The following is a 21,455-nucleotide window of genomic DNA, read 5'->3' as shown; positions in this document are numbered from 1 at the left end:
TATTTTTTTCAGCCTACCACAGGCCTCATTGCTCATTTTCAAGGGAAAAGAAAGTGTCAGCACATCTCTGTGGGTCCTTAAGACCTCATTAAGAAGTTTGTGGGTGCCCCTTAACATGTATTTTAAGTCAGCCACCCCAACCCCTGACACTTTTCAAATCTGGTGAAACTCTGTCCAGCTATTTTCATGTGCTGTAACAAGTATAAGTAATAAGGAGGGACAAGAAAAGGAAGGAATAAAATTTTATGAAAGTCACTAGTAAAATGGCCCTTGTGTTCAAGGGCATGTGCTTATTTCTTGACTAAAATAATTTTGAAAGGCTTTGGAAAAATCCTTGCCTTCTGACAACTCTGATAATGAGTCCTGCTTACCCTCACTCCCACCCCCAGTTCATTCCAAAGAAACAACAGTTTAAACCCATATCCAAGAAACTTTGACCTTAATCTCCTTAGTCCAGACTCCAAGGAAATCAGAAAAAGAACATCTACTCCTAAAAGAGCCCAGCTCCCATAATTGCCACTCTGAGAAGGAGGGGTTCCCAGTGTAGCCTCGTGGATAGGCATGGTGGAAGTCGTCTTAGATTAGGGGTGGGCACGTTTGGTTTCAGGTCCCAATTCCACTTGAAATTCAGTAAATTTTAACAACTCATCTTTTCTGCATTTCAGCTGACATTAAAAAAAAAAAAAAAAAAAAAAAAACAACTCCCAAGCAAAGTGTTCAATAACATCAACATCTCTCCTGGAGCGATATCCTTCCATATGTTTTTCTGGTGCATACATCTGGTATTCCTTCAGGGCTAGAGAGGCATTATAATTGAATAGGCAAATAAGAAAATTTCCATTCCCACCCACTCCCATGTACTTTCCTCTGTCAAATGCAATCTCTAATTGAAATGGATTCTTCAGGGGTAGGGGGTGGGGTGGGGGGGTGGGGGTGGAAGCAACCCCAGTCCAGCAGAAAATCTTCATTTAAGTTTAATTCTCAGTCACCACTACTGAGAGCCAAACACCTTTTTCTTCTTTTTTTTTTCAAACACCTTTTTCTAAGTCAATAGTACTAAATGAGAAATCCTCTCCAGTTCTCAGAACTAAAACGTGTCTTTGCATACTGTCCTTTTAGAAAAGAAATGGCTTCTCTTCTAGTGAATGAGAGCTTCTTTAGTATCCTGAAACCAGGGTGGGTCCAGCTTCTCTAAAACGGATGAAGAAATGTTAAATCAAGCCGCGTGACACAGGGCCTGCAAGGAGGGGGGAAATGAGTTTGTGCAATATAACAAATTTAAATTCTGCTTTCGCTGCTGAAATAAAAGCAAGAAGGGGAAGAGGTAAAAAAAAAAAAAGAAAAAAGGAAAAAAAAAACGAAAGCAAGCAGGGACGGTTTCTCAGAGTATCAGAGTGCTGGGTTCTTCAGGGTTTCAATTCCCTTTGGCCCCGTTGGCTTTGACTTCATTCCCATATTTGGGTCTGATAGGTGGAAGCAGAAGGAGAAGTCCGTGGGACACACTGATGGCCACGTAGCGTGCTTTGTTGAGAAATGAGTACACGGAACGGGTTAGATGCCTTTGCCTATTAAATTCCACGGTTGACCCAAGCTGTCGGCCATTCCCTGCCAACCACAGCTGCCTCCGGGCCTTGAGGTCCCGGCGTGTGACCCCCGCCCCTCCCGGTGTCCACGGCTCGGCGCCGTCTCACAGTGGAACCCTCCAGAAGAGAAGGCAGCCCACGGAGTTGCTGCAGGGCAGGCATTCGTTCCGCTTCTGCTGCCCACCCAGACACGCTCGGCGCAGGCACCGGGCGCTGCGGGCGGGGAGGCACCATGGACAGCTCTCCGGGCGCCGCCCGAGCCTCCGCCGCCCCGCGGGACACCCGGCCGGGCACGCGCCAGTCCCCGCGCCCCAGAGCTTTCCCTGGCGCCCGCGGGGACGGTTGGTACGCTCTGAAGAAGCCCACGCGGGCGGGCCGGGGGAGGCCGAGCCTCCTGTCCCCGCCTCCCAGCGGGGCGACCCGCGACTCCCGCCGGGACCCCAGGGCGGCTCTCGACGCGGGTGGCCGCGCGCGCGCCGAGAAGGTAGAGACCCGCGGTAGGGCTCGGGTGGGCGTGGCCTGCCGCCCCGCCCCGCCCCCCGAGGGGCGGGCCTTCCGCCCCCGGCCGCGGCGCAATGCGGAAGAGAGGGGCCCGCCGGAGCGGAAGTGACGCCTGCGGCGGCTGTGGCGGCGGCGGCTGCGGGTGAAGGAGGAGGAGGAGCCGGAGGGAGAGGTGAGCAAGCCGGCGGCGGGGGGGCGGGGAGCGGGAGCGGCGGCGGCCGCGGCCAGACCCACCGGCAGCCGGGCGCGCGGGCGGACGCCTCCCGGGCAGCCTCCGCCGCCGCAGCGCGGGCGGGAACGGTGAGGGGCGACCGCGGGCAGCGCGGGGCCGGGAGCGGGGAGCCCGCGGGGCGTGCGTGGGGCGGGGGGCTGCGGTGACAGCGCTGTCAGCCCGGCGGCGGCGGAGCCCAGCGCGTCGGGGCGCGGGGTCATCGCCTCTGGCGCATCGTGGAGGGAGCCGGCGGCCGGGCCGCCTCGTCCGCCGGGGAGGGAGCGGCTTTCCCGGGACCCCCCGAGGAGCCGCGGTCGGGTCCGGGTGCTCAGCGCTCCCGGGGGCCTGCGGGCGGCACCGCGCCGCCCCCCCCGCCTGCCCTTCTCTGCCGCCCCCGGGCGAGCCTCTGGCGTCGGATTAATCCTCTCCCCTCCTCCTGCCCCCTAAGGAGCTTTGGAGGCCGCCTCGCTCGCCTCCCCACCCCCCTCCCGGGCCGCCGAACGGCTTGAAGTTTCCGAATCGGTTCCCGAATCGGTTCCCTTTCAACGTTAGTGACAAACCCCGAAGCAGGAAGCTGATAAACAACTCCGGACGAAATACGCTCAAAAATCTTATCTTTTTTTTTTTTTTTCTTTTCTTTCTTTCTTTTTCTTTTTTTTTTTTTGCAAACATAAAGTAAACGAGTAACTCCTCCGAACCAAAAACCGCTCGTGGACTTAGAGTTAATTCAACCTTACGTTGCGTTTGCAGGGAGAATCGGTTAGCTTTTCTCTCCTCCGGCTTTTTTTTTTTTTTTTTGATGAAATTAAGTGACGGCTTCTTTTTTTTTTTTTTTTTTTGGAATGAACCATTCTCTACCCCCCCCTTTTTTTTCTTTTTCTTTTTTCTTTTCTTTCCATCCTCCCCCCCCCCCCCCCATCAAAACCTGGCAAGGAGGACTTCTGGACGCCTTGCAGTCCTTGCTGCAGAAGGAAACGTTAGCTTCATTTATTCGTTTTTTGCTTGTTTTTTTTGCAGGGCTGCCTCTGAAGAAAGGAGAATGGCGTTCAGCAAAGGATTTCGGATCTATCACAAACTGGACCCCCCACCTTTCAGTCTCATAGTGGAAACTAGGCATAAGGAGGAATGTCTCATGTTCGAGTCTGGGGCTGTAGCTGTGCTTTGTAAGTCATCTGTCATGGCCCAACTGATCGTGTCTCTGTTTTGATTTGAAACCATTCCGATGCAGCCGGTTCTTTGGAGGACACCCCTGGCAACCCCTTTCCTTCACTGTATTTTGCTAAGCAGATTATGCTCTAATTTTCCTTTCATCAGACCTTATTTTAAACTTTGACTTTCTATCCTGCCCCCTGCTACAGGTTTCTTTAGGAGGTTTGGGGGTGGGGTGGGCCGGAGAATGCAAGTTTGGTTACAGGTTTTTGCTTTCTTGGGTTCTTTGGCTGCTCATAACAGTAAATCTTTCTTTCCAAAAACAAAACAAAACCATATATATATATTATACACACACACACACACACACACACACACACATATAGTTACAGTTTATATCACATCACATTAACCCATAAAGGCTTGCTTGACATCTTTACTGTAATGAATGGCATTTCTTATATATCAGTTATCATAATGAACTACCAGGGTGCTTATTTATCTGATCTTTTCGGAATATCTTATGTTGAGGCCCTTACATTTTTTATTAAGAAAACTGTATGTAAACTTCTAAAAGCTTATGTGGGATATGTGATTGGGTTCATATTATTTAAAAAAAAATTTTTCTTGATAAGTCTAAAGAAAAGGACTACTGTACCACAAGGAAAATAGCAGATTGGTATGGTGTAGGTTATTTTTGGGCAGATGGATGAAGTTAAAAATAAAAATACTAATTTGAATATTAATTTTCTTTCATAATCTAAGATTTTGGCAGATAACTCCAGCTTGGAGTTATTTGAAATGCGATTGTGGTTTTTTTTTGTTTTGTTTTTTTGTTTTTTTTTTTTTGCGATTGTGTTTTTAAAGGCTTTTATTAGTGATAACTACTTTTTTTTTTTTTTTTGTCATGTTTTTGCTTTGTTAGCATCAGTTTAGCTACTGGTCATATTTTATGAATTAAAAATAGTGTTTGAAGGTCATACTTACAGGGGTGCCTGGGTGGCGCTGTTGGTTAAGCATTCAGCTCTTGATATTGGCCTAGGTCATAGTCTCAGGGTTGTGGGATCCAGCCCTGTGTTGGACTCTGCACTCATTGCAGAGTCTGCTTGAGATTCTTTCTCTCCCTCTGCACCTCCTGCTCCCATGCAGGCATCCTTTCTCTCTCACTCCTCTCCCTCAAATAACTAAATAAACCTTTAAAAACAAAAAAGTCATACTTACAAATATAAGCCCCTAGATATTTTAAATTGTTAAACTTTGTTCAGATTCAGTAAGTGAAGAGCATACGTAAGGCCCTAACTTTTGCATATAGAACATTAACCTGATAAAATGTTAACCTGATCTTAATATTCTAAAATAGTAAAATTTTATCCTGATTGGGGAAAAGAGAGTGGTGACATAATGAAAAACCTTAAGCAAAGTTAATGTATAAGAAATGTATATATTTTTGGGGATCCCTGGGTGGCGCAGCGGTTTGGCGCCTGCCTTTGGCCCAGGGCGTGATCCTGGAGACCCGGGATCGAATCCCACATCGGGCTCCCGGTGCATGGAGCCTGCTTCTCCCTCTGCCTGTGTCTCTGCCTCTCTCTCTCTCTCTCTCTCTCTCTGTATCTGCCATAAATAAATAAAATATTAAAAAAAAAAATTAAAAAAAAAAAAAAAGAAATGTATATATTTTTGGTACATACAGTAACATGGCTTGAGTGAGCAAGAAGAGCTATTTGGGTTCTAAGAAACAAGTATTAATGAGTTATACTTTATGGACTTAATTCAAAGTTTTTTTATATTTAAATAAACTGAAATATATCTTGCTATAATATTAATTTGCGGGTTTTTTTTCATACTACAAACATAGTTCTTATACTCATGAATTCTTAATATCTGGGGGGAATGGTGTGGTTTAGTTGTGAAATACTTTTTAGCTGCTTGCGGGTTTTTGTTTGTGATGTTACCTGATTTTCTAATTTGTCTAAATTTTAAATGTTTCTTCAGTTGTGATTACTGGTAATAATAGGGAGTCAAATTCTCAGTTATCCAGTATATATAAGCCATAGTTATTAGAATTATTGCTATATTTTACTCTCAGGAAACCTGAGAATAATCATACTTCTAAACCTCTAATGGCTCTCTTTTATATCAAATAATGGTTAAAAAAGCAAACGACCTAAACGATCCATTTTGGCATTAACATTTACTTTAAGGAAGAAAATATTAAAAATACTGTCTTAACATTATTGAGTGTATTTATTTTCATTAGATTTAGACTATATAAACAATTCAGGAGAAAAAAGTTCAATAATGCCTTTCTCAGTAAAAGTAGCATAAATGGATGTATAATTTTTTGGATATGTTATTAGCTTTCCTAAAATAAACTCTATTGTAACAACTTAAAATATTACTATGAAGAGCTAACAGACCTATTTATAAATCCTTTACTTATAAAATTAATTTGACATTCATTTGGGAGCAATACCAAGGTGCATATTGTGCTGTAGAGTATTCATTTTTAAAACATTACATTTCTTAAAGGCCTGTTATATTCAGGGAACTGTGCTTGGAAGATACTGAGATGTTCTTTTTCTCTTTAACACTCCCAGCCCCTTGAATCTCAAGACATTCTGCTTATTAATATGTAAGAAGAATCTTTTCAAAACATGTTGGACATTAAACCAGTTTTTCAGTAAGATTAAGTTTAAAGTCTTCAACTTGTCCATCAAGGCCTTCCGTAACTCGGCCCCACCCTGTGTGTCCAGTGTCAATATTGGTCTCCTTCAAGGAGACTTACTTTTTCTCAGTGTTTTCCCAAGTTACCATGCTTTTTTTCCCCCTTCATCATGCTGTTCCTATTGCACCTTCTTCCTTCATGGCTGCTAGAATGCTCTTCTCTTTCTTTTTTTAAGATTTTATTTATTTATTCGTGATAGACATAGAGAGAGAGGCAGAGAGACACTGGCAGAGGGAGAAGCAGGCTCCATGCTGGGAGCCTGACTCCACCGGCCGGGACTGGGCCAGGGATCACGCCCTGGGGGATGATAGGTGCCAAACTGCTGAGCCACCCAGGGATCTCCTCTTTCTAATTCAAGCTCTTTCATTCTCGCTCAAGCCTTCTTCCTTCCTGAGAATCTGCCCACCCGCCCAATCCATCTCTTGTCTCTTTCTTTTCTTCATTTTGCTAGAATCCAGTCTGTTTTGCAGAATAACCCTTTTTTTTTATGTGCGGGTTTGTGATTCTTATGTGCAGGTGATCTTTTTGAAAGTAGATGGTAAAAGTGACCCTTGCAGGAAGTAGTCGTGCCCCATAAGCTGATGGTTTCTACAGGCCTCAGTTGTCCTGGCTTTAAAGTTTAAAAACTCAGACATCTTAGGCAGTACATATTGGATTGACAATCACTTAATTTTTTTGGCTTATGCCAAAAGTGCCATGAGATACCCAACAGGAAACCTTATACACAATATAATTGTGTATTATTAGCACATATCAAAAAATGAGGTGCAAGTGAAAACACAGTAAAAACAATTTCAGGTCATGGATCTTTGTAGATCCTGAGTGTCTACTAATCTAGCCTCAGGACTCTGTCTTTATGTTGCTAAGTTTCTAAACTTAAATCAGCCATGATACTATGACTTAATCAATTAGTGAGCCAGTGGTTTTCAGCCTTGGAGGCACATTGTAATCACCGGTGGGGGTTTACAAATGCTGCTGCCTGGGCTCCAGCTCCCTAGAGATTCTGTTGTAATTAGGTTGTGGTGATCGTTCTGAGCATAATTTATATAGGCCTTTTTAGGATAGATTATGAGACAACTTTTTAGCTTGCAAATTTTATCCAAAGTAGCCACATTTCCAAAATTTTAATGCTATTATTGACTATTATGGGCCAGTAGCTAGTTTTCTTGAAACCTTCAGCCTGAACCAATTGCTAATGATCCCATAAATACTTTTGATACAGTGCCTTCAGTGGAACTTCTGTGCCTGGGCACTGTACTCCTTGAAAAAAAGATCCATATCTTAGTAATCTTTACATCTCTACTGCTTAGTTCAGTGTTTTACTCATGCTTACAGAATAAATAGCTAAATTAGTGCCTTGAGGGGGAGTGGAGATTAACCTAAACTAGCTTACAAAGTTGACAAAAATATAGTATTCTGTGTTTGAAAGTACGGTACCTTTTTCTCTAAAAATTTTTTAAAATCTTTTAAAGAATGCTATTTGACAGAACTGCTGATATAAAAGACATAAAAATTATCAGTCCAGAAAACCAATTAAACTGAAATTCGATGTCCGTGGAGCCAGTGGTTCAGTGTAGCAAGTGGATTCTCTGTGTCCAGTATACTATGTCTGGACCAGTATAATAAGCAGCAAGTGTGATGGGCAAGTTATAACACTATTTTTTCTTGGAAACTAATAGATTAAAGAAAACATCTACTAGTTTTTGTTTTAAGATTTTTAAAATTTATTTATTTATTCATGAGAGTCACAGAGAGAAAGAGAGAGAGGGAGAGACACAGGCAGAGGAGGAACAGGCTCCATGCAGGGACCCTGATGTGGGACTCAATCCCAGGACTCTAGGATCATGCCCTGGGCCGAAGGCAGGTGCCAAACCACTTAGCCACCTAGGGATCCCCACATCTACTAGTTTTGAGTCAGGTTCAGTTTTCCTCATCTTTCTAAAGTTATTCGCACAGAAAGACTGCAACAGGAGAAGGACAAGTAGCCAGTCTGACCAATGCATGCATGAAATTCACAAGCTGTCCCATTATTTTTCATCCCATCTCCTGCTTCAGGAGAGGTAAATAATTTACTTCATAATTGTATTCTAAGTAGAAAAGAAAGGGAAGGGAAGGGCAACAGATGGGAAATGAAGGATGATTCTAAAAACAAATTATGAATATCTGTTTAAAAGATGAGATGGAGGGCAGCCCAGGTGGCTCAGTGGTTTAACACCACCTTCGGCTCAGGGCCTGATCCTGGAGACCTGGGATCAAGTTCCGCATTGGGCTCCCTGCAGGGAGCCTACTTCTCCCTCTGCCCGTGTCTCTGCCTCTCTCTCTCTGTGTCTCATGAATAAATAAATAAAATCTTAAAAAAACAAAACACAAAACAGATGAGATGGAAAGTGGTAATATAAATTCCTTACTTTTACTATTAGAGCTTTTGCTCTTTTCAGTATATGCTAGTATGGAAGTAAGGATTAATTGCTTCTGTCTAGTGGTAAGATTATTTTCAGGTTTTCCAACTCAGGACTCAAATCATGTACTTACTAGACAGCAAGCCCATCTCACTGTACTCTGGATCTAGTTTTACTCCAGGTTGTCCATCTGAATTTCTTCATATATCTAATTTTTTCTTTATGGAAATATGAGCCATAAAACTATAGGACAACATTCTGGTGATCTTTGTCACAGAATGTGAATTACACTGCCTTTTCTATGACCATAAAGGAGTAATAATAGAAATAATAGTTGCCATTTCCTGGGATCTCCCTCTGCCAGTCACGACATGAAGCCAGAAGTTCCAAAACCTTATTTTTTTATGTGTCTCATTAAGTTTTTCACAGCACCCCCAGGCCACAGTTCTGTTTCTTAAATAATTAGGTCTAAATGTTAAATATGTCTGTCATAACAACCCCAGTGGCTATTTGAAAAAATGATGCAGGTAAATGGAACATAATCTATTTCTTTCATAAATAACCAGTTACTTACTAATGTGATATGTACATGTTGAGCATTGAGCAGCTTTTCAAACCTTAGAATCAGACTGGACAGCTCCACCCTCATTTCCTGTTGATTTTAGAGTGGTACTTGCTTTTTGTCACAGCAAGTACTGAAAACACAGCATTACAAAGATATGGTACCATTAAAGGAATCTAATGTGAAAACTCTGAACTACCTCAAGCTCATAGTTTGAGCTAGGCAGCATCTGTTGAGTATCTCTGTGTTTCTTTCGATTTAAAATCTCCTGCAGCTCTTATGGGAGTTTGTTGACATGTCCTGGAGCATTTCAGCCTAAGGAGATGTGGTCATAGACATCCTTTATTTCATTTAATTCTGTGGATTATGCTTTCATCTCCATTTCACAGATGTGCAAACTGAGGCTTAGAGAGACAGAATAACTGGTCTAATGATGTAATCTAACCATTTTATTTTTTTCACTTTAATGATTATTATTTTGCTGTGAGAGTGGTGGTGATTATTTTGGGAGTTAGGGAATGAAGAGCAAAAATAAGGGAATGCAAGTAGAAGTTAAGAGTGAAATTGGTAGCATTTTCTAATGAGGGAAGTGTTAAACTTGCTGTGTTTTTGCCTACAAACTATTAATATATTAGGGAACATGATTTGATTTAGAGTTAGGTCATTAAAACAAAGTTGCTGATTTGATTTAGAGTTAGGTCATTAAAACAAAGTTGCTGTGCTGAGCCAAGTTAAATGTCAGGTTCTGAAATTTTGGATAACAAGTATAGTAGGTGGTGATGACAAGCACTGTGCATAGTTTTTTTTTTTTTTTTTTTTCCTTAATTGCCAAATGCTGGCAGTCAGCATGCTTACCCTTTAGATAAGTTGCAGTATCCTATCTCTTTTTAAGAAAAATTTCAAGTTGAGGGAAGAAGTGACTTTTTTATAGTTGACCTTTTCTGCACAGAATGATGAAATTTAGACTTGTTATATATCACTTTGTGTTAGGGTTGCAAAAATGCATTTTCATTTTGTAAGTAATTTTTGGAATGTTCTATTTGATAGAAAAAGTAAACAGCAACTTAAATATCTATGCTTAAAAAGAAAAAATTTAGCCTAACCTTTTACTCCTGGGCCAGAGAGCGGGATTAGCTTGTTAATATAGGGCCAAAGTAGTAGTTCCTGAGTGATTTCCTTTCTCTACCACTTAACTTTGCTATGAGAAAATAAAAGGTGAAGCACAGTGTGTCTCTTATTGAACAGTGAACCCCCATTATGTGACTTTTATTATGTAACTTCAGGTTTACCAGATGTTCTAACTTGTCTTATAACTAGTACAAATCCATAATAGAGTTTTTCTTCTGATCATGATGTTATAACAGGAACTGGGTTTACCCTTTTACTTTACATAACAACAAAACAACTAGAATGAAGCAGTTTTCAGACATGAACAACAAGCAGGTGGCATGAGACACTGATCCTTGAGGGAGGGGAAACAAAGAAGTGAGCCTTATGATTGCTCTAGCAGATCACTCTGCTTACTACCTTGAGTACTTCCAGGCTGCAGTAGCAGTGAGATGCGCCCAAAGAAAGCCTGGCAGTCTCCTGAGTTGAGGAGACAGAGTAAGGAATTTGTGGAAGCCAAGTCAATGAGAATTCTCAGGGCTAGTACCGAAGAGGAGGTAGCTGCACAGTTTTAAAGATGTGCTGAGGGTTCCACTTGAGATTTCAGCTGAGCACTGAAACTGTCCAAGGCAAGGAAAGAACCAGCAAAAAGGAGCAGTAAGAAATATTCCTGGACCTCACCCAGGGCTGGAAATAGTTAAGCTGTTAACAGCTTCCAGAATGAAAAAATATTATAGTACTCTGGGAACTCAGTTGAATATTCAGAAGGGTATATTGCTTCAGTAGTGGGGCAGAGTAGCTCTAGACTAAAGGCTTCTGTGGTCCTATCTGACAAAGCTTAAAAGCAAGACCTAAAGGGATCAAGCTGTTTCCAAATAACCTAATTTCTAAAAATCTTCACTGTACCCTAGAACAAAGTTTAAGAATATAGGAATACAAAATAGATATCCATATATCCAGTATTTGACTCTGTAAAATTCACAATGTCTGGCATTCAATTAAAAATTGCCATACATGGAAAGAAACAAGAAAACACACCCCATAATGAGGAGAAAAGTCAATCTGTAAACACAGATGTTAAAATTAATAAACAAGGAGGGGCACCTGGGTAGCTCAGTGCGTTAAGTATCTGACTCTTGATTTCGGCTCAGGTCATGATTTCGGCTCTGCCCTGAACATGGAGTTAGATTCTCTCTCCCTTTCCTCTGCCCCTCCCACACATGCTCTCTCTTTAAAAAAAATCAATAACAGTTCTTGAAAATATACTTCATATTTCTAAGAAGTAGAGGAGAGAATAAACATGTTAAAGAGAGACATGAGGGGTACCTGGGTGACACTGTCAGTTGGGTGTCTGCCTTCTGCCTAGTGGTGATCTCAGGGTCCTGGGATCAATTCCTGTGTCAGACTCTGCTCAGCAGGAATCTGCTTCTCCCTCTCACTCTCCCTCTGTTCTCTCTCTGACTCTCAGATAAATCTTAAAAAGACAAAAATGTGAAAGACCTAAACCAAATAGAAATGAAAATAATTATCTGAAATGAAAAAAAATACACTGATAGGGATTAGTAGATTAGACACTGCAAAATAAATGATTGTGAATTTGAAGACATAATAATAGAAAGTATTCAAAATGAAACACAGAGAAAAGACTAAAATTGATAAACAGAGCCATCAATGGCCTGGGCAGCAACGTTATATGGCTTATATATGTGTAATTGGAATCCTAGAAGAAGGGGATTGAAGCAGAAAAATTTTTGAAGAAATAACAGCTGATGTTTTCCAAATTTGGTGAAAACTATAAATCCATAGATCCAAGAAGCTAAGTGAACCCCAAGCAGAAGAAACATGACACAAACTACACCTAGATACTTTATCAAATTGCTTAAAACCAGTGATATGGAGAGAAATCTTAAAAACAGGCCAAGAAAAAAGACATAACCTACTGAAGAAAGAAGACATGAGATGAATAATGATAGACTGTTCTTCAGAAACAATCCAAGCCAGTGGATGTGGAACAACATCTTGAAAGTACTGAAAGAAGAAGAAAATAAAACTGTACACCCAGGTTTCTGTGCCCAACCACAATTAAGATGATGTAAAGACTTTTTCAGATACCCCAAAGCTGAAAAAATATGAGCCAATTATGTGGGTAGCAGTTTAAATAGTATAGCTTTTCTTTGCATCTAGTACCAACATGTTCAACAATGGTGATAAAGTCTGACTCAGTGAAATTTTATCACTTAGTTACCATACAAAGTTAAACATAAGTTAGTTAAACATAAGAAGGAGGGTGGACTAGTGCATTTGGGGTTAGTCTTGTAATTCGAGTGCCAAAAGGAGACAGAACTTAAAAATTGAATACTGTACTTTTATTGGTGACAGATTATATCTGCTTGAGTTTTTTAATGGTTGTAAATAAGAATTTGTGTTTTTATCTTTTTCTACTAAAACAGAGTTTGCAAGGGTAAGCCATCGTTGTTCCTCTTGTTGTATTACATGATATAAGCAGGTGCTCACATTGGAGTGCATTTCACAGCCACTGAACTAGTCACATTCTTGTGAGTAAATGTGGCATTTGGGGAGATGAATTAACATGTTGGTCAGTTGGACACTTTTTAATCACTCTTTTAGTTTAGGTTGAAAGATATGCTCTTTAAATTTCTGGATGATTTTGAAATAAGAAAAGAAAAGGAAGGGAAAGAAAAGGAAGGAAAAAAATATTTTGGGTTAAATTGTAGGCTTAAACATTATATATTACTATGTATTGAATGTTATATTTATTAAAATCTTCATTTCCATTTTATCATAGTTTTTATATAACATTATATATAAAGTGTGTTTACTTATATAAACTAGGTCTTACCAATAAATATTTATTATGAGTTGTGTTTCCTTCTGCTTACTAGTAGACCATAGGATGCTGTAGTCTTTTGAGTACCTTACTGAAATGTAGATACACAAAGTCTTTTAATCCTATGAACTTTGTGTGAAGTATAGGAAGAATGAATCTTATAATTAAGTAAATTCCTAGCTAATTGTACATTAGTGCTCATTAGTGATCTGTGCTTGGTCCACATTGGGTCTAGTCTTTGGCTTATTTTGTTGGATGAGTTCATCATTCTCTTGGAGAATAGGTGGAAAGTATAGTTTACCAGACTTGTAGATGTTGCAAAGCTGTGTGGGACTGATACAGAGCTGGGTAGAATAATACTTATGTTGGATGACACAATTGAAATCTAAGGGAATGGATTGGAACACACAAAATGAACATGAACTTTCTGTTGCACTGGATCAAATTGAGTTTTGTATCCTTTCCTGATTCAAATGCTGTGGCTGTAGGGGTTTCATATGCAATTTGCATTGGGCTGTTGATTAGCAAAATAAGGTAGAAATTACTATCATTGTCTAGGTTTCCATGATACCCCAATCTGTATGGTGGCTACACAGTACAGAAAGGTTGGAATAGATACTGGGTTTATAGTCACATCGATCTCTGCACTCCCTCAAACCTGCTCTTCCTTATCTTAGTGGATTGCAATCCATCCTGCCTTGTTGTTTAAACCAGAAGAATCATTCTCTACATTTCCTTCTCTCCAACTTCACACGTTCAATCTACTACCATGTCCAGTATACTCAACCTTCTAATTTCACTGAGAATCCATGCGATTCACCATTTAGCTGGTTCTACCACTGCCAAGCCACTATAGTCCCTTTCATGGACCATTACTATAGCCTCCTTAACTGATCTCCTTGTTTCCACTCCTCTTACCCACTGTCCAGTCTCTTTAAAAACAATTTAGATGATTATTATTTCCCTGATTAAAACCTTTTTGTGGTTGACCACTGACTTAAAATCCAAGCTCTTTAAAATGATCTGCATTAAATCATTGAGTCCCTGCCTCCCTCTTCAGTCTTAGATTATTTTGCCTCTTGGTTTTTGTGTCCCAGCCACTTCGGCCTTCTTTTAGTTCTGAATGTACCAAATTATTTCTGATCTCAGAGCCTTCACATATGCTGTTTCTTCTATTCGATATTTATTTTAAAAAATACATTTACTCATGCATGTAGAAAAATACAGAAATCATAAATGTAGAATGTGATGAATTATTAGAGTGAACATATGCATGTTACCACTGCCAGGTTGAGAAATAAACATTACTGGCTTTCTAGAAGATTCCCTCACATTCTTCCCCAATTATTATCTCAACCATGATTTGCAGAGATATTCACTGCCTGATTTCATACAATCACAGATTAGTTTTATCTGGTTTTTAACCTAATGTAAATGGAATCATTCAATATGTATTCCGTTGGATCTGGCTTCTTTCTCTCAATGTTCTATATGAGAGATTATCTATGTTGTAGCATGTTGCAGTAGTTTTCATTGTCAAGTAGTATTCCATTGTATAATTTTTCCAGTATTTGTTCTGTTGACATTTATTTCTAATTTTGTCTGTTATGAATGACACTAGTATGACATGCTTATCCGTGTCTTTTGGTGCATATATGTACACATTTCTGTTGGATATATTTTTAGGAATGGAATTTCTGGGTCATAGAGTATTTGTATGTTGCCTGGAATGTTTTTATTATTATTATTATTATTATTATTATTATTATTATTATTATTTGTTTGGAATGTTTTTACCTCCACTCTTCATTTGGCTAGCTTTCTGTTTATTCTTCAGGTTTCCTTGTAAAGGTCACTTCTGCAGGCAGGCTTATCCTAACCGTTGCTCTTCCCCTAACAATTTTAAATGAGTTCCTCCTGTTGTAGTCTTATTGGAACTCCATCATAGTACTTACTACCACTTAGAATTTTGCATTTGTGTAGTTATATAATGGCTATCTTCCCAATGGAAAGTATTAGAACACTGACTTTTTTTATTTGTAGAACTTTGCTAGAGTGCTGGTACATAGTAAGCATTCAGTAGACTGGTTACATGAATGAGTGAAAGGTTATTATTATTTTGAAATGTTGTCAAGATTGGGATTTGCAGTTTATACAGAACATTAATTTGGATAGTTTAATGTCTTTCAGCTGGAATTTTAATTATTTAATTATACAAAGAGAACCTTTTCCTTTTAAAATAATTTTTGTTTTAATGTATGGTAAAATGGAAAGTGGCTTTACTGCCAGGTAGTTATATGATCTTGAATGAATCATCTAAACTCTTAGTGTTTTTTCCTTTTGAAAATGAGTAGCTTGTTTTGCATGATCTCCAGGATCCTTTGACTAGAGGCTCTCTCATTCTACACCAAAGTGCTACCTGTATGCAAATAAGCTGACCACAAACTGCAGTGCATGCAACCACAGGCAAATTGTGATTCTAGGAAGAGCATGCTAATTTGTAATCTTGTTTTCACATTCTTAATGACTTTTTTTAGTTTGGTCTTATCAGCTGAAGAAAGTCTACTGCCCAACTGGAAGGTTTGAGTCACAGTAGAATGTTGACATTGGGTAGCAGGACCTTCATTAGGTAGCTTTAATTGTTTAATTTGAATTATTGTAATTCTAAGAAGTCAGAGAAATTTTCCTATAAACTTAATCCTCAATACCATTTAAATTTAAAATAAATGACTTTGTAATTATCTTGTGATCTTAGGTAATAAGTTAATTTTGTTTCTTTCTGTTCAGATGGTAGAGTTAGCAATGCAGGTCTGATCACCAGTTATTCTCTGTTTAGTAAGCCTCTGTTTTAGAGTCACACTCATGAAAATCAAGAAATAGGGATATGATTATGTTTTCATCTGACTTTCTATAGATGATGTTATGCTTCATTATTTGCTTAACATTCTAATTTGAGAAGAGAAGGTGTGATACCAATAATGCTGAATAATGTCAGTTATGTCGTATGATATAATCCTACAAAAGCAAGCCACTCCAGCAAAGGAGGGTGCTGAGCAATGTGCTAGAGGACAATTAGTATGTTAAATTTTGATGAAGACCAATTGATACATGTATACTTTTGAGTGTTTTCTGTAGTCTATAAATAGATCACCTCTTCAGCTTCTATTTTCATTACTTTCTGTTGCTTCAGTAGGAAACATAGGTTAGGCCTCCTTGCTGTCCTGAATTTGTTCAGTTAAAAGAACTTTGAAAGCAGTACAGAGCTAAAACAGCTGAGTGAGTTAAGTCACTTGAATAAAGGTGTTGGATGTCACTACCTCATGGCTTAGTATAGTTTTCAGTATTCCTCAACCTCTCCTGTGATGAGCCAGGGCCAGCTTGTTATTCTCCAAGACTGTTTTCAAGAGAGGAGGATACTAAAGCTAAGTTATTTAAGATGAATGTAAGGAAAACATTTATGGCGGAGTACAGCATTATTTACCCTTCCTGGGGTCTCCATTCTGGAATCGCTGAGTTTTCCTTCCCAATTTATTATATATTTATCATTTGATGATTATATGATGGCCTTAGAGTGGGCTATGGGGTCATTTTTTTTTTAATATTTTATTTACTTTTTTATTTGAGAGAGAGCATGTGTACCTGTGTATAGGAGGGGGGTAGAGGAAGAGGGAGAGAGAGAGAATCTCAAGCAGACTCCACACTGAGTGTGTAGGTGGACATGGGGCTCTATCCCACAACCCTGAGATCATGATCTGAGCTGAAATCAAGAGTTGGTTGCCTAACCACCACCCAGACACCCGCTACGGGTCTTTCTAAAGGCAGTAGGACTTACGGCTTCCTTTCAAGTTCTAAAAGTCCAGATGCCCATTGAGCTTTTGATTAGTATACCTTTGGTTGAAGGTAATTGGAGGAAAGTACCTCTCAGATTACTTAGAATTCCAGTAGCCCCTGCTCTCACTGACTGGCCAGAGTTATCTTGCCTTCTCTTCTTTCTGAACTTATCCAGCATGCCAAAGAATGTTGTCAGAATAAGTTTTTTTTATCATTTTATTTTGGGAAGTCTCAAACATGCATCAAAAAAGGGAGACTAATGTCATTGTACTCCATGTATCTGTCACCCAACCTCCATGATTATCAACTCATGGACACTTGTGTTTATCTATATCCCTATCTACTAGTTCCCCCTCCCTATTTATTTTAAAGTGAATACCAGATGTCATGTAATTTCATCTATAAATATTCTTATGAGAATAAATGTTGGGTAGCCTCGGTGGCTCAGCGGTTTGGTGCCTGCATTCGGCCCAGGGCATGATCCTGGAGCCCGGGATCAAGTTCCACATTGGGCTCCCTGCATGGAGCCTGCTTCTCCTCTGCCTGTGTCTCTGCCTCTCTTGCTGTGTCTCTCATGAATAAATAAATAAAATCTTTTTTTTTTAAAGAATAAATGTTTATGGCACATATTTTCTTTTGTTTTAAATTCTATTCTGTGCCTCTCTTGCTGTGTCTCTCATGAATAAATAAATAAAATCTTTTTTTTTAAAAGAGAATAAATGTTTATGGCACATATTTTCTTTTGTTTTAAATTCTATTCTATGATCTTATTCGTATTCACATACTTACTAGGATTAAAATCAGAAGACTTTCAGATGATCAGTTCTATAGAGGTGTGGATATATTGTAAAATAGCCCCATGTTCTCCGGAACTGCATGTTCGCATTAGATGGTAAATTAAGAAAAAATTGAAAGCGTAAGTGAAAGGCAGTGTTGGGTGTGACAAGGGAAAAAGAGCTTTTCTCTTTAAGATAAGCCTTAGAGGAAGTTGGGTACTGTTGAACCCTGAGGTATTCCAGTAGTAACTTGGGGAGTCAGGCCCTGCCTTACTTTACATGTTGAACAGATGAGCCAGAGAAGTCCAGCTCTACCTGAGTTGAGCTGCTACGGGTCTTGATGGTGGTTAGAAATAAGTAACTTTTAAAAAGAAAGGTTTGTTTTTCCTAGCATCCTGTTTGCTTAACAACATCAACATAAACAGGAGAAAAAAAATACAGAGCAGTCTGTTCCCCTGATTGAAAACCCAGTAGATACCTTGAAAGACAGCCCCAGGGGCAAGGAGGAACCTGAACCTCCGTATCACCACACCTGCTGAACTCTCATTCCTTTCATTCTTTCACTCTGTTTTCCTTGGGGCTCTCCATACATCCTACCATTCCATAAACTCCACTAGTTTAAGCTCTGGTTAGAAATCATTTAACAAGGCCTGTGTTGCCCACTCCCAACCTCACACCCCCAGAGACATCCACCATAGATAGACATCATATTGGAAAATTTCCAGACGTCACTGTGAGGAAAAGTCAGACTTTAGAGCATTCAGATGCTATTGGTAGTAAGGTTAAATGTTTATCTTTTTCTACATTATTTAAAAACTCACAGCACATTCCCTTCTGTGCTATAACCTCTTAATTTGTTTTGGTCTATTAGATGAATACTTAACAATCGCAGTGTTCAGTGTCTCTGGTTAGGTTGGTATTGTGTTGAGATAAAAAGAAATGAGGGGCACCTGGGCACTCAGGTGGTTAAGCAACTGACCCTTTGATTTCAGCTTAGGTCATGGTATCAGGGTCATGAGATGGAGCCCCTGTTCTGGGCTCCCCATTCAGTGAGGAGTCTGTTTGAGATTCCCCCCCCCCCCCGTTCTCTCCTTCTGCTCTTCTCCCCATTTGTGTGCTTACGTGCTCTCTCTCTCTCTCTCTCATTCTCATAAGTAAGTAAATAAATCCTTTTTAAAAAATGAGGCCATTTCTGTTGCTATTCGTATACAGGGAATGAGGTATAAAATAACGAGAAGGAAGATTTACTTCCGGCATGATCAAGGAAAGCATTTGAGTTAGGTATTGAAGGATGGGTAATATTTGGAAACAGAGAGATGACTAAACCGTGTTCCAGATGGAAAGAACACTGTGAACAAAGGGAAAACAATGTGGAGCACACAGAAGGAGCCACCCATTATTCATTTTTTATTCATTTTGGCTGCAGTGTAGGATGCCAGGGGAAAGTATGAGGAAAAAGGAAAGATGGGGATGAGAGAGTGAAAATTGGTACATTTTGTGTTTTATCTAAAGGTTATACACAGTATTTTAAAGTACTATGGCTTTTTAATTTAAGTAATCTCTTTGTAGTGGAAGATTCCCAAACTATTTTCAAGAATTAAAAGTTACCAGAGAAATAGAACAATAATTTAATTAAGTCTCTCCCTCTTACATCATGTACTTCTATTTCATGGAGTTTCATAAAATAAGAGAATTCTTTCCCCATTAAAAAAATGTTTGGGGAGGAGGTAACATGATACTCTAAGCATTTATCTTAGTGCTTTGTAGAGATAAAAGCTTCTTAATTTAGGAATGTGCATGTGTTTAAATTTTATTTTTGATGGTTGCATTTCATTTTTTTTTTTAATTTGAAGCATTGTCAAAGATACAGAAAAGCTGAAGTTCAGTACAAAGAACTTTTCTCTGATTTATTGGAGAATATTGCTGACATAATAATGTTCAGTCACCCACAAATACTGTTACTTATTTCCTAGAAAGAATTGCTCCTTCATAACTACAATATAACCATAAAAAAGTTAACATTGTACATCTGTCTAATCCTCAGACTCCATTCAAGTTCACCAACTGTCCCAACGACTCATAGTAAAACGATCCAGTTTAGATTTATCATTTTATTTGTTGGCCTCCCTCTTTATTCCCTTTTAAATCTGGAAAAGTTCTTCAGTCTTTGATGTTTACGGCCTTGAAACTTCTGAAGATGAAGGCCAGTTGTTTTGTAGAATGTACCTCACTTTGAGTTTGTCTCATGGTTCCTTGTGCTCAGATTCGGGTGATATGTCCTGGCAGGAATATTACAGAAGTGGTGCTGTGTCCTTTCCATTATATCCTGTCAGGGGGCACACAGTTTTGACTTGTCCCATTACTGTTGGTATTTATTCTGATTATTTGATTTAGGTGGTCTCTGGCAGACTCCTTGTATAAAAAGTGTTTTGAGGCAAGGTACTTCGAGAACATGTAAACTTCCCCATGACTCATCACACTTTCAGTTGATGGGCTTATTCAGTGGGTTGTAATCTGTTAACTATTTTAATTTGTTTTGATGCTTCAGATTGTTCCAGATTTCTCTAGTAGACGCCCCTTGAGGCTGGTTTCTTATTTCTGTGACATTTCTCCATTATTCTTTGAGTATTCCTGTTGTGACACAAGAATATGTTCCAGGCTCCTCTTGTCTCTGCCTTTGCCCTAGAATAGCCATTTTTCCAAGGAATCCTTAATAGTGGACAGTGGTATTAGAAAGCAAAGTCTGGGTGCTAGGTGTGGCCATTGCTATTGGAGTACTGCTGATCTCAGGCCCTGTCAATGGATAGAACTAAGGAGAATGTGTAATTATGTGTGAATATGTATATATATAGTTATACACACTCATTTATATCTATGTCTGTCCATCTGTCTATCTAGAAAACTAGGAGTTCACATTGGTAACTCTAATTCCTATCAACACTGCAGTGCCCATTCTAGTTTTCTCTCCTTCCATATTTGTACGCTCATTCACTGACAGTGAGGAACCTGGTTCCCATTATCCTGATCATTCCCCTTATGATCAACCACTTTCCTGTTGCCACTGAAGCTGCCTCCACCGTGTGGGTGCCTTCCTCAGCCTACAGGGCCTCCAGCACCCTGCCCTGGGCTTCCCTTCAGTGCACCCTGCCCTCCCCACCCTGCCCAAGCTTCAACCTGCCATACCAGGCCTCTCCCAACATCCCTGGGTGGGCACCACCCTCCTCACCCTACTGAGACTTGTCTTATCCCAGGCTGTCCTCCCCCCAAATGAGTGCCCTCTCTCCCTGCCTCTGGCTTCAAATCCATGCACAGAGCCATTGTTCTTACTCTGCTTGGGCTCTGACAACCTGCAAAAGACCTCCCTCAATTCTACCCCAAACCTCTGAAGCGTATATGGAAGAATAAGAAAACATCTACAGTCCTTTACATAAAAAAATGTTTAGGAAGAAAACACTATGTTCTCTTAGGGAATTGAAAGTGTCTGGAATTAAAATTGCATATGGCTCTGAAATTTCATTCACAAATTCATTTGACATAATATCTTTGAACTCCTACTGAGCGCCGGGCACTGAGCTCTGCCACTGGGGATAGAGCAGTGGGCTAGGCCAAATCCCTTCCTTCCGGGGATCCCTGGGTGGCTCAGCGGTTCAGCGCCTGTCTTCGGCCCAGGGTATGATCCTGGGGTCCCGGGATCGAGTCCCACGTCAGACTCCCTGCATGGAGCCTGCTTTTCCCTCTGCCTGTGTTTCTGCCTCTGTGTGTG

General features: G+C 40.1%; 1 protein-coding gene across 13 annotated transcripts in view; it reads left to right on the top strand.

The window, feature by feature from the left end:
- Positions 1-2,122: 2,122 nt before the first annotated feature.
- Positions 2,123-21,455, top strand: part of SYNJ1 (synaptojanin 1) — a 91,336-nt gene continuing 72,003 nt past the window's right edge. For all 13 annotated transcript variants that reach the window (XM_077879013.1, XM_077879016.1, XM_077879010.1 and 10 more), the window contains exons 1-2: positions 2,123-2,256; positions 3,313-3,458. In XM_077879013.1, coding sequence (XP_077735139.1) covers positions 3,335-3,458 — 124 coding nt within the window. In that variant the 5' untranslated portion in view covers positions 2,123-2,256; positions 3,313-3,334. The remainder of the gene's footprint in view (positions 2,257-3,312; positions 3,459-21,455) is intronic.

Source organism: Canis aureus, chromosome 30 (assembly GCF_053574225.1).
Source record: "Canis aureus isolate CA01 chromosome 30, VMU_Caureus_v.1.0, whole genome shotgun sequence".
NCBI classification, from domain to species: Eukaryota; Metazoa; Chordata; class Mammalia; order Carnivora; family Canidae; genus Canis; species Canis aureus.
This window is presented reverse-complemented; position numbering and strand designations above follow the sequence as displayed.